This window comes from Lonchura striata, chromosome Z, assembly GCF_046129695.1.
Source record: "Lonchura striata isolate bLonStr1 chromosome Z, bLonStr1.mat, whole genome shotgun sequence".
NCBI classification, from domain to species: Eukaryota; Metazoa; Chordata; class Aves; order Passeriformes; family Estrildidae; genus Lonchura; species Lonchura striata.
Genome location: NC_134642.1, coordinates 71,307,981 through 71,322,119, shown reverse-complemented (window position 1 = coordinate 71,322,119; position 14,139 = coordinate 71,307,981). Strand labels below are relative to the sequence as shown.

The 14,139-nt window shown below is 37.0% G+C and overlaps 1 protein-coding gene across 8 annotated transcripts in view; it reads right to left on the bottom strand.

Moving 5' to 3' along the window:
• The window catches only part of TRPM3 (transient receptor potential cation channel subfamily M member 3), a 406,906-nt gene that overhangs the window by 23,759 nt on the left and 369,008 nt on the right, over positions 1–14,139 (bottom strand). For 5 of the 8 annotated variants that reach the window (XM_077790276.1, XM_077790277.1, XM_021541495.3 and 2 more), the window contains 3 exons: positions 11,044–11,172; positions 8,745–8,996; positions 3,453–3,663 (listed from right to left, as the gene is read on the bottom strand). In XM_077790276.1, the coding sequence (XP_077646402.1) occupies positions 3,453–3,663; positions 8,745–8,996; positions 11,044–11,172 (592 nt within the window). The remainder of the gene's footprint in view (positions 1–3,452; positions 3,664–8,744; positions 8,997–11,043; positions 11,173–14,139) is intronic. The other 3 variants (XM_077790275.1, XM_021541500.3, XM_031507405.2) reach the window with 1 other exon arrangement.

The following is a 14,139-nucleotide window of genomic DNA, read 5'->3' as shown; positions in this document are numbered from 1 at the left end:
AGGTCAGCTACACAGAATGAGTTGAACATCTGGATATAGTTGTGGGAAAAGTATAGTCTAATTAATTGGAATTGAACCTCCATTTATAGATCATATTCTACTCATTTCCTGCTCGAAGACTTAGAGGAAGACCATTATGATTACACTGTGATAGTAAAGTCTGTCTTTTCTAGTTCCCCATTACCCATGCCCATATGGAGCTGGGCTGTGGACTTAATGGGTAGCTGGAACTGAAAGAGCACCAGGAACCCAGGATGCTCCCACTGCTAGCAGTGGCCACATTTCCACATGTGTTGCTGTCTGTTGTTCCTTCCTCAGCATGTTTTTGGCATATTCAGGTGTTCTCACTCCTCACACTCTCTTCATACAAGAATTACTGAAGCTGGCCATTCTAGTTCAACAGATATTTATATGGATCTGTTTAATATGACAAGGTTTTAGATTTTTTAGTGGTCATATTATGATGAACTGTCAATCCAAGAGGAATTACTTAGATAGTGATTTTGCTGGTTTTGTCGACTTAACCTGAAAATTTGAACACAGAGCTAAAAGATTTACTTTCCTTCTGCCTCGCATTACAACTGATTTTTAGTAATAAATTTGTAGCTTTTTAGCAGTTTTGGACATTGCTGATAATAAACACCACCACTGAATAATGTGTTCATAATCCCAGAAGTGAGGATATAATCTGTCCTCACTTTTGAGTTGAAGATGAGATCACATACCAAGAGGACACTGACACATACTCCAGCTTATATGTTTTTCCTTAAAAAATTATATGAATACAGAAACAATGGGTAAAAAATGTAAATGTGTACTGTTTTAGAGCAAGGAATTTAGCAGTGTGTTGAAATAAAAGTCAGAGTAGACCCACTGGATGAAAAGGCTGCCAGCTGATGAGGTGGATCCAAACATTGTATCTGGTCAGTCTTAATGGCATTCTTCACAAATCAAATAAAAATAATTAATTAAATAGATAAAATATTTTTTCTTAAAAAAAGCAAATTAGAAATGTTAGAGTAGCCTACTTTTTTGTACATTTCTCAGATACCAGGATGATTTCCAGGAGAGTGGCTTAAATGAAATGCTTTTCCATGATCAATACTTTTACTAAAACTCAAGTTTGCTAATAAAGTAGCAATATTAAATGACAAAATTTAAGCAAAATCACAAAGAAATCCTTTTTTTTTTTTTGTTAAAACAATACTGATTAAAAAAATAATGTGCTCTAAACCATGAAGTTAAATTGGAGTTTAGATGTAGCATAACAATTTTTGAACATGCTTATTTCAGAAAGTACAAACACTGTAGCACTTTAACATGAGTACAGTGGCTGATTTAGCTTAGAACAATGTGGAAAATATAAATAACAGCAAATGTTTAAATAGTGATGATTATACTAGTAAAACCTTATGTGTGTCCATTGGGCCATTTTGATTGTATAACATCATCACCAACTATTGCTCATGCTGCCAGTCTATTCCACAGATAACATTTTTGAGACAACTGAGCATCATACAGACATGACATACTGTACATAATTTGTGCTGGAAGAGTGTCAGATTCTAATTCCCTGCATCATCTGCCTCTCAGGGAGGAAATAGGTGCTGCTTTTCATTTTGACATCATCACTTTTGCTGCAACTCCAAGTTTCCTTGACACAGGCAGAAAAACAGTATGTCTACATCTAAAGCTGGAGTTTAGGCCACCAGAAATTTTGCTTTCCTTAAGCTTCAGAAATAATTACTCTGCATCTTTTTGCATTATTTAAATGTTGTGCATCTGAATAACACAAATCCTCATGCAAGGGTGTTCAGCCTGCCACCCTGTTTTCATACTTAAAACACCCTTTAGTTTCTTACATTTACATGTTCTAAACTGTAATCAGCCTTTTATTAAAAAAAAAAAAACAAACAACAAGAACATTTTATTCAGCCAATTGCCACATTTGTTGCACTATGGTAGCTACTTAGTACAATATCAATAAATGGCCACTTGTAGAGGGACAAACATTATTATGCTTGTAGAAGGAAGTATTATTTTAATGATACAAACCTTTATCACTCTAAAATATGCTTTCAGAGCAAGACAAAGTTTTATATCCCCAACTATTAAACCTTTGGAATGAATGAATTTTTAAAAGAAAAGAAAAGGGAAAAGGATAAAAATGAAGGAATTGGGTAAAAGGTGAAACATAGTGAGAAATTTAGTGATTATAGGTATATGCTTACTTCCTTGCATGCCATGCTGCCTCTGAAAACCAAGTAGGGAAGAAATTATAAAAAGGAGGTTTCATCTGTATCTAGAATAATGATTCTGTGCTAGCCAGGAAGAGGAAGTTAACATGAAACTGCTGAAATATCTGCCATGGGATACGAATACTGAAACTATATTCAACTGGGGGCATTATTTGTGTTATAGATACAATTACTAGTTTTAACCAGCTCAGGAGAAATAATTTCTTTTCATTCAAACTTAGTCAATACTGAACAAACAGCAAATAAATTTTGAAAATACTGTCATTTCCTAAGATGGTACATAGAATAAAATGAAATATCCTAAACAGAGCTTTAATGGAAGCCATCTGACACTGGAAAAGGTACTGATTTCCAAATGCTGCCAAGACTTACACATAGTTAAATAGGAATGATGAACATCAGTTACATGACAGTGGTTGCACAATATGACATTGTTTGTGATTCTTAGTTTGTTCATCTACTATATAATTTCTCATGACCAGCTCTCTCATTTGGTGGTAATGCAATGAGTGGGACCACAAGATTTAATCTAAACAGAAAATCAGCGTTTTCCTGATCACCTATCTGATGAATCTTGAGGAGATAATATATTTAATACTGGCTCTTTTCCTGTTTGCATTGGTGTGAACACAGTCTTGCCTTCTAAAAATAAATGCAGCAGTATTCTAAAAATGGATCTAATTATTAGACCCAAAGAATTGCATCACAGGGTTTAGATTAAATGTGGCACTGAAATGATAACAGAGAAAAGAAAACTCATTGTATTAGATCCCCATGAAATACAGGAGCAGAAATGTCTAACCCCTAATTATTAGACATGATAATCAATATGAAGTTAGATAAAATGTATTCATATCTAAAAATAAACCAAGGGATGAAAAAAAAATGACCTTTGGTGTCCCAAGTATACCACCAAATTCATCTTGGATATCTGGAAGGGAATTTTTGTCACCAAGCTGGTAAAAAGGACATATTTATGACCTTCTCTACATGTATGACAATTCAACATTACAGATTTCCAGTTAAATAATTGCAAACTGATGCCAGAAGCATATTCTGAAACTGACAGCCCAATACTAGATGAAAAAAACTTTTGTGACCATTCTCTGTGTTGAAGAAGTTCCTCTATCCAGAGCCATTTATTGAGCAAACACACATGGTCTAATAGGACATCATCTGATCAAAGCTGGATACCTGACTTTGGAGTATGAGAATCATAAACTTGCTTACGGTCTATCTGGTCTGCGAACACTTCCCCATAGATCATCCAGTAAGGCATGTAGAAAATGTTTTTCGCCAGCTTCCATGAAGGCTCCTCATTGGGGAAGAGAATTGCCTGTCTTGCCACACCAAAGCTCATCAGAACCACCAACATGATGATGACAAAATACATCATGTCTATCATCTGAATGTAATGACAGAGAAAAGGAGAAAAAAAAAGAAAAAGGACAAGAATTAGAGGAACTTATTTGTCCATATTCCTATTATTATGAGCTGCAAAAAAAGAAAAAGTCTGTGAATCTTAGAAGCAGAATTGTCAGAAAAAAATTTTGAAAAGTTGTTCTCATTTACACATTAAATTTTTTTTTGTTTTTCAAAGAAGTGAAGTGGTATTATTGTATCCTTGGTTTTACCTAGTATTACTTCCAAGAACAATTCAAATGTTATGAATAGGCTTGAAAATACAAAGTACCATCTGGTCACACCAGTTGCCTCAACAAGAATATGTGGGTCATTGGAATCAGCAGTTTGGTCTGGGTAAGGGTTGTGCGATGATGTTTATAGGCACCAAGTGGCAACTGCACCTAAGCAAAAGGACTAACATGGATAATTTCATTCATTGGTAGTCATTATTTTGGAGCAAAGGGAGCTGCAGTTAACATACGGAGGAACGGGTGGCAGAACAGCCTGTTACTGCAACATAAGGGATATCACGGTGGTAACCAGTGAGAAAGGAAAGCTGTGATACTGGCTGGGCTAAAAATCCACTTGGTGGGGGAGCCTGACAAATGCTGTATTAAAAAAACCTAATCAGATAACAGACAGTGAACTCCCTTCTTCTCCACTGTTGAGGACCTCATTCGCATATGCCCAAGATTAACTAGTGTTTGCAAACAGTGCCCACCCATTCGAAATAATGTTCCTGAAAAACATGGGACAGCAATCCTACAAGATGCTGAAAAGATCTGAAGATTAGAAAAAGCACTGTTCTAGAAAACGCCCTCAAGGGAGCAAAACAATGGGCATCAGGCAGGTACTAGAGACACTACCCAAAGTGATTGTGAAAAAAAATGGGAGTCCTGTAAAGTCCCTGGTAAGATTCCTTTAAAACTTACAGACTTGCCAGGTCCTTAGAATTGTTTCAACTGAGCTTTTTTTCACAGTTCTGGACGTAACTTTTGTCTCTAGCCAAAACTCAAGTTATGAATTCTCTAAACTTTATGAGTTTTATTCCCTCCAGTGTCTACATTTTCTGGCTCAGCTGAATTCAGCCCTTCTGGCAAGAGAGGCATGAAACCAACCTGCACCTCAGCTGGTGGCCTCATGGCTCCAGGGAGCACCTGCTGCAGCCCAAGGGCAGGGATGCTCACGACAGGAGCTGCTGGAAGAGGCACCTGCTTGCAGCAGATGGATCTGATACTGCTGCATGGGTTCCTCAATTTTAAAGCAACCTGAGGTCAAAGCAACACTGGGAAAGTATACTAGAGAAAAGAGGGTTACAGGGCAGCAAAGAGAAAAAGATATGCTCATGTTTAGAGAGAGACCCTCTAGGAGAAAGGCACCAGTGGAGCAGGGGTCAGATGAGAGAGAATCAGGAAGATGGAAAGAAGGAACCAAGGACCGTGAAAAAAAAAACAGGGAAAAACAAAAGTCTTTAAGTTCATAAAAAAAGAAGGAAAGAAAGAAAGAAAGAAACCTTGGGGACATGAGAGAGGAAAATAAATGCTTTAAATAATTAAACGCCAGAGAAGTAAACCATCAACATTCCTATTTAACTCAGGGCATTAATCTCTCTCTCAAAAAAAAAATTCCTTTAAGAAGAGAAATTCCAGATCATTGAATGTCAGAAAGCATCCTAAAATGGGAAAGCTGAATAATGATATTTAGTTCTCACTACTTTTAGGGAACAAACCTAGAGGTGAAACCTGATTCCTCCTTTCTTGTCTGATCAAACTTTGTTTCAGATGGCAATATATAATTTGATATGATGTAATGTAATAACTATTTAAAAATGTCATGAAACAAGTAAACAAAATCAGTATTTTGAGGCAATTTAAGACATTATCTTAAATGTTTAAAGTGATTTTGATCAGGAGTATGTGTGACATTATGTTGCAAGAAATAAATTTTTTAGTGCTGTTGTCTATTCAAGATGCACATTACTTTTCTCCTCCTTCAGTTGGGTACCTTCTAAACTCTCAGTAACTTGTCTGAAATACAATAAAATATATGGACAAATTTCCACTTTAGACTTTAAATAGCATTGTATCAGGTCCTTTGGCCTGTGGTGTCAAATTACAATTGCTGTTTTAGCAAGGCAATGGCTCTTTCAATCATTCTAAAGAACTCATCAGTTACCTGTTTAAAAAAGTGTTAAAACACATTTTTTTAGTGTACAATTTCATAAAGAAGTTGGCTGTATTTCAAATTCTGTATTTGCAGAAATGCTAGAAAAATGCAGATATTTCCACACATTAGAGGAACTGATATACCTCTGACTCTCTTGACATTCCACAGTCATTTAATTTCATTCCTGAAATTTCCTAAAGGAAATTAGATCTACCACTGTGCAGAAATCAGAAAAGCAGAAGCATATTCTGTTACTGAAATCAGTACATAGTAATAAGCTTGGCCATTCTTCATCTTTGCTTTAACCTATCGCTTTTAAACCACTCAAGCCCATTCCTGCTTCTTGCTCAATTTCCCTTGCATGTTTGTTCAGAGTGGCCAGAGGTAAAATTTATTACAGCTATTTCGTTGACTGCAGTGTAGAGGCAGGTGAAGAGAAAGCTCCTCAATACTGGAAAGGTAGAAAAAGCCATCCTTTTCCTCCTGAGTCTAAAACTTAGAATATAAGCTCAAGAAAAAGTCTCAGACACTAAATATGGTCTGTTGAGGACCTCAGTATTTGTGATGTGCTTACTCTGTAAAAATATATATAACCAACTTGATGTTCTTCATAGTGCTGAACTGAACTTTCAACACCGTTTGGAAGACAGAATGCAAGGAGGCAGAGAAACACACAATTTAAACAAAAATACACAAGAGAGCCCATGGAGCAGCTGAGAGTCAGTAGGAGCAGCTCCCAGGGAGTGTGTGAGTTGGACATGAGTTGCACAAGAGAGTAAACTGGTCAGAAAATAGATGTGAGAGGCTGATTCAAACTGGTTGTGTATTGTATGTGTGGGCAAAGGGGATGTGTCAGCATGGCTGAAGATGAAAGGAAAGTTGGACAAAAGACGAAAACCAAGCAACAGGAAGGCACAAAAAAGAAGAATTTACCTCCTTTAGCAGCTGCTCAGAGCTTACTAACAATTTGGCTGCTAAATTTAACACCCGCTAATGTAGATACTGAACACACAGAAGCTAGAGATTTTCCTGCATTTGTTTTCCACAGAAAGTGGAGTGAGGTTTGATTTGTGTACACATGTGAAAGTGACAAAAGAATGAAAATGCTATTAATTTCAATCACTTCCTTTCTGTGTGACCTAGAAGGAAAAAAAACACTCTTTATACTGCTGGTGGATTTGGGCTCCTATCAGCCACCTATAACACTGACTACTAGAAGTTTGTTACACATGGCCCCTCTATTATTGAACTGTTGCTCACACTGTCAGCATCACTGTTCTGAAACTTTAAGCTGTAAAACATAAAGCAGAGCAGAGGTGTAGCTGTTTTTTCAGAAGTTTTATACACTGTGTATTGTGTAAGCTCCAGTGACCACCAGATCCACTAGCAGAAAGATAGCCCAAATGTGGCAGGAAAGAAACTTGCTAAGGTAGTGTTTTCTCTTTGATCTGTATTCCTTTCTCTGGTCCTGCTGTCTTTTTACATAACCTCTAACAAGAACTGGTGAGTATTTTCACTCTGGAGCTCTGCAAAACCTCATGTCAACCTCCTATAGGCTTTCTTGAAGGAAGGACACTTCAAAATCCATTTTCCAAGACATAACAACTATCACTTTCATGTTTGCCCTCAATCTCCCTCCCTGGCTTTTTTCCCCACTAAGCTCTTCTTTCTTTGTCAAACCCAGCACTGGGGGCTTGCAGTAAAAAGCTGGTAAATTGAGGGGATAAGACAATGGTTCCCTGCTGGGCAGGGCATGGATGTGTATTTTGCATTTCAGTTTTATACCTGCTTACTGAGCCTGTTGTGACTAATGTAATATCAAGGAGATGTGTAGTCCATGCACTCATACATGTCCCCTTTTCTTATGATGGTGAGGACAGATGAAGCTTTTCTTTAAGGACCATTGTAAGATAAATACAACAGACAGCCTGGTTGGGCTTGCTGATTATTGTCACATACCAAACAGACAGCAGTATTTCATATAGAGGGGTTAATATTCAGTTTGCTCTTTTTACTTAAAGTGAGCTTTAATCTATTTAGAAAATCCCAAATCTTAAATCTCAAAATGCATGAAACAGACATAATTTACACAAGAAAAACTGGATACTGTATGTGAAACTTAAACGTGTATCAGCTATGTGTGCAGGTATCCAAATATCAGGGATATGTGCATGTGCATCTGTAAATCTAGCCATTTTCTTTAACTGAAACAAGCAAAATTCTGCTTAATTGCAAGACTTCAATTGAAACATGAAAATTAAAAATTGAAAAGTCAAAAGTCAAGCACGTGGAAGCAAATTCCTCTTGATTCCTTGTGCATACATTTACTATTACACAAGCTGTTAATATTCCTGCTATGGTGTGTACAATTGATGTGGCCAAGGCACAGAGGTTGCACTTATGCAAATGGATTTCTCATGTCACAAGAACACACCTGAACTTCAATGATGGAAGAGCATGTGGATATGGATCAAACTGTAGAGGGGTCAGTCTTAACTGTAACCATTATAGTTTTTGAACACGCCATGACTATTACAACACATTGAGAGTCTCAAGGTACTATACAACTGAACAATTTTTTCTTTACCTTAACAAAACACCTTCCTTTATAATCACCAAATCTCCTTTGCAATTTCTGCAAATGAGGCACAGAGAGGTGTGGGGTGGCATTGCTGTTGAAGAGTAATGTCAGAGAAAGAAAAATGATACATCATCTAACAGAACAGGAAATATCTAATCCTCGATTCTGGTGGTTTTGAGTAAATTTTTTTAGAAAATTTTAGAAAATTTGATTTCTAGTCTGCATGAAAACATTAATTTAAAAAACATGTAGGTAGGCCTGCAGCAATGCCATTGGCCAAGACACCGAGCCATGAACATGCTGCCAAACAGAAGAGGTTTGCCAACTGCTCTTACCATTTTCCCGATCATCATGACATAGGGCCCCAGGTACTTGTTCACGCCGAAGATGTCCAGCAGCCGGATGTACCAGTAGATGATGTTGACGCAGTAGATGACGCGTCCATCGCTCCGGAGAGGCAGGTCTTGCAGACGGAGAACCATCCCAACAGAGAACAGGAGGATGGCTATGAGGTCGGTAACATTCCAGTACTCCTGGAGCCAAACTTTGACTTTTTGCAGCAGTTTCCCAGGCTCTGACATTAGGATCTGAAGGACAGAGGAAATGCAGAGGAGAGGAGCTGAGCTGTTTTAACATAAAGATGAAGAAATCTGTAGTAAGCAGATAGATATATGCCACACAGCCCAAAAGCAAAGCTGATAGATGCTTACCATCCAAATATCTCTGTTATTTTTTCCCCCGAAATCTTCAACCATTCTTAACATGTATCTCTGTGCAAGATACTTTGAAGGACAAAGTGGACAAAGGACTCAGTCTAAAATCCTCACCAAAAAAGTAGAAATACGTGTTTGTATTTCTGTTTTTCAAATGTATTAACCGTGCTTAAGGTCTTGGAACAGAGGATAAAATACAGAAAGATTTTTCAATCAGAAAATTCACATTTAAAGAAGCTATAGATTTACAGGAAGTTATATTAAAGTACGTATCAATTGACCAAGAAATAATTAATAACCATAAAGCCCTGCATCAGAAATTGAATGCAGAGAGATACTAGATACTACTTGGGCCTGGTTTTGGAAATTAAGTTCTACAGCCAAGAATAAACATCACAAAATAAACAATATTACCTTATGAATTTATTGTCATTCTCCTTGCAAGATCATTTGTGTAACTTGATTGTTTTCCCAAACTACTCTTAAAACTATTATTCAATTGATCTCCATGAATGTCCTACCTTTTAGTGAGTTAACAAGCTGTTGGTGTTAATTTTCTATATTTAGCCCAAGAACATTTGCTCAAATTCATACAGTTCCTCAAAAAAGATGAAAGTCATTCTTATAATTTGTTTTTGGAATGAATTTTAGGCTCATCTGTGAACAATTCCAACATCTGCTTAGAAATCAATTGTGACAAATGTTCTTGGTAAACTTTTGTGGCAATGTTAGTTTGGGGTGAATGATTAGAGAAAAACCTGCTCATACAACTCCTGAGTGCAGCCTCCCACCTGCAGAGCCAGCAGTGCCTTGGCTCCATCAGTGTTGCAGAGTCCTTGTGTGGTTACTGCCACTGCTTTCCTTTCTCTTCTGCTTAATGACATGTACTCATGGGCCACTCAAGTAGTGTCTTTTCCGCTGTTCTTTTTATTTATAATGTAGCATTTACCATACAGTGTAAGAAGCCCATCTTTGAAACCCAAGTGTTGCAAGCCCATTTTTAGTCTAGTCCTCCAGAGCACTGGATTCAGAATGTACAAACATAACAGGTAACAGATTAGCCCAGGAGTACAAATGTGCTATTTCAGCTCAGGTCAATGGGACTTGCATTCACTCACATTAGGGCTAAATTGGGCCTCTGGTGTCACTGTGGAATAAATGGACCTTTGACTCAGTGAAAGTGGGGAGAGACCACAAGGGGCAGGGTTAACGGAGCCACTTCACTCACTATATATACTAAGTACTACTTTAAATGGTCTGTCTTCTTCTGCATCCTTAGGGAGACACACACTATTGCTTGACATATCAACAAAATTTTCAATAGTCATATTTTAAGGAATTTAGCTGACCTTTAAGACTTGTCACAAGATCACCCCATACTTGTAAATGTATTATTAAATGAGCATCACACTGAAATTTGAATGCAAAAATTTTGTGGGAGAAGAAGAATGAAAGAGAGAAAGATAGAGAGAAAGAGAAGGAGAGAAAGAGAGAAAAAGAAAAAGAAAGAAAGAAAGAAAGAAAGAAAGAAAGAAAGAAAGAAAGAAAGAAAGAAGGAAAGAAAGAAAGAAAGAAGGAAAGAAAGAAAGAAAGAAAGAAAGAAAGAAAGAAAGAAAGAAAGAAAGAAAGAAAGAGAGAAAGAAAGAAAGAAAGAAAGAAAGAAAGAAAGAAAGAAAGAAAGAAAGAGAAGAAGAAGAAAAATAAACTACTTTAATTTAAAAATTAAAGGAGATAGATTTTTTTCCTGCTTGTCTTTTAGCAATCCATCTGCCTTTCTGAAAAAAAGAGATAATTTTATGATAAGCTCATTTATAAAAACATACCCTGAGAAAAATAAGAAAAAAATATATTAAAATGAAAAAAAACCCTCAAAACCCATGCTTATTCCTTTTTTATTATTTCTTAATTGGGGAGACTTTACCTCTCTCATTTTCTCTATTCCTAGAGTGAAAATGTATGAGATGACAATCCACTCCTGAATAGATGGCCAGCGATCCATCTTCACCAACACAATGTAGTTGAACAACATCAAGTAGCCTATGTATGCCAGCTGTAAAGAAAAAAAATAGATCAATTTTTTTTAATCAATTGTCACTATCTATACAACTGACCTAGTCTCTTGGATATGGGTTAATATTCCTGATTCTCCTGTAACCAGGATTTCACAGACGAAAGAATAATAAGACTGTCCTGAGCTGTCTGAGAAAGCTCACATTAAGTCACATACTGTATGGAATATGCACATATGTCCCTCCTCAAAAAGACTTCCTTAATGCAGTTCCCTTGGATCATCCCACAGAGATGGCAAACCTAATACCACTACCCAATTAAGTGTCAACTACCCAATTAAGTGTCAACTACCCAATTAAGTAAACTATGTAAAGATTTTTCCCTCATCTGCTTCAAAGAGTCTTTAGTCCTCTAACAACCCTTCTTTGTGTTTTTCCTCCCTATCACATGATCTGGGCTGAGTCTGGCATTTTGAATCCAGATTTTAGGCATTATTAGAGGTCTTCTTACCCACTGTAGTACTGACCTAGCCTATAGAATGGGTTAGGTCAGTACTACAAAACACTGCTACTCCTACTCACACTGCTGCAGCAAGGAGCTGGGCATAGCCATTCATTCATTTGCCTTATTTTTTTGCAAATTTTTAAGTGTGAATGTTTTTCTTTTCCTTCCTAATACATTTACATTCTACATTAATTTTTGATCCAGAGGAAAGTTTTTAGTTTCTTTTTCTTTGTTTTTCAGCATGTTGAATGTAATTAAATGATCTGTCAAAACAAAAAAAGACATGTTTGGCAAACTGCTTCATCAAGCTCATAAAGTTCAGAGAAATCCAAGTGTCATTCTGGAGCATGGGCTGTGGCAAGGATTCCACGCTGGTTCATGGAGGCAAGAGTCCAACCACCTGTCTACTTTTCCTTTCAAACAACAGCCCTATAAAAAATGCATCTTAAGGCTAAATATAAGTTACAGAAAAGATGACTCAGTTCTGTGCATGAACATCAAATCATTGTGACAGAAAGCTGCAATACATACATGTATATTTGAATTCAGTTTTTATCTCTCAACTGTTTGTTACTCACTATTGCATACATGGACTCACATGCAAGATGAAACAGCCACAGAAAGTCTTGAGACTTTTGGGTAGGATTATTTCAATGTTCTGCATATCACAGAATATAATTTATAGCTCTATCGTACTTGTTAGAGAATGTGACTTCCACTCTTTGTAAAAGCTACAGGATTCTGGCTTTTGTTCCAGTTGCTGGCTGAGGACACTCAAGAGAATTCATTCTATTGGTCATAACTATCAGTATAAAGGAAGCAGACAGCTGAAGCACTACTTCTTGTCTGCATAAAACAGAGGGGGAAATTATCTCATTTGTCTTTCAGTTTGTGAGGGATCATGTATTGCAATGCTGATGTCTGGAGGGTAATGTTGATGCAGACATTACTGTGGGTTAAACTGGAGTCAGGAGAACCTCTATCTGGGCAGGCAGAACTGGATATACACCACCCTAGTGGAAATAGAGCCTTCTAATATGGGGCAAAAAGCCAGGTGATACTGTTACTTAACACTCCTCTTAGACCTTATTGATTACTAATTGTTAGGAAATCTGCTTTGATCTGCTTCAGTACCCTTTGGTGAGCACTTGCAGTCAGTATGACCAAAGAATGAGGACACTGAAGTTACAAAAGTGACAGAAACTGCAAGAATCTAACTGTAACTAGGAGGTTTTGCTTCTTTCTGGTTTTCTTTTGAAATGATGGGTTTTTTTGGTTTTGGTTTTGTCAGGTTTCTTTGTGTCAATTCAAACTTAGTCAAAATTGCAAAATGTTTTTACTTGACAAAAGAGGAAAAAATTTTGATTTGTGAGTAAACTTACACTGAAATGTCTTCATTTTGACCCAAGAAATTAGCCCTTTAGTGACAGGGTGAATGAGAGTCTCCTCTCTCCCTCCACTTCTAACTTGCTCTCACCTTCCAGGAGGTGACACTGATAACAGCACCGTGGTCAAACTCCAGTGTAGCTGTTTGTGCTAGTACTCAAGATTCTTTAAAAGTGCTACTACAGAAGTAGCTGAACCCTATTTTTTCTTGCTTTTGCCTAGCTTGACAAAGAGCTAGGAGCTGCCATTGTCACCATTGAGGGCTGAAGAAACCAGGAAAGAAGTGCCTACTAAGAAGTTTCAAGGGTGGATTTCACCCAGCCCTTTTGTGGATGCAGTCCCATTCCATAGAAAATACTGCAATACTTGTTGTGGTAGAGGACACACCTGGAAATTGTACCAACAGGTTAATGTTTCAAGAAGGAGATCATCCTCCTAATTTCTGATTGATCGCAATAATTAAATGTTTATAAATTGAAGTGGTCCCAAAATTCAAAACTTATGGCAAAACTCTTTTGATGTTTAGAAGGTGACTTTTACTTGGGGCTCAATTCCTCTGCAGCTTTCCTCTTCAGAAGAGGTAGAAACATGACCTCCTATTTCCTGCTAGTATCTCAGGTAATGCTAGTAGTAGTGATGTCTAAAGACTTTGCTTTTTATGTATTTTTCATACCTTTTTAGCTTTTTAGACTACTATGAAATAGTTACATAGTTCCTAGTTACATAGTTCCCTTTCTCTTAGAGTAGAGTAAGTTAACCTTATGACACATTCCTGAAATACTGTTTTAGTCTTATTCTTAAGAATAAGAAATCTGACAAGGAGCAGGCTTCTGTTTTCCAATCAGAATTTGAGGAGACACAATATGAAATGGGGCAAAGAAGGCCTAGACTGACTCCAGTGGGGCAGTACCCAGAGAAAATAACCTAACGACCTACTCTTCTAATTGGACAATATTTGTTCATTATGCTAATTTGTTAAACTAATAAAAATTGTAGAAATCCAATGCACATCACCACCAGGATACTTGGAAGCTTCCAATAAAGCTCTACTTTTTGTTTTAGTACTTTAACACTGCCGTAAGAGTTTTTTGATATTAGGACAATGGGAGTAGTCAGT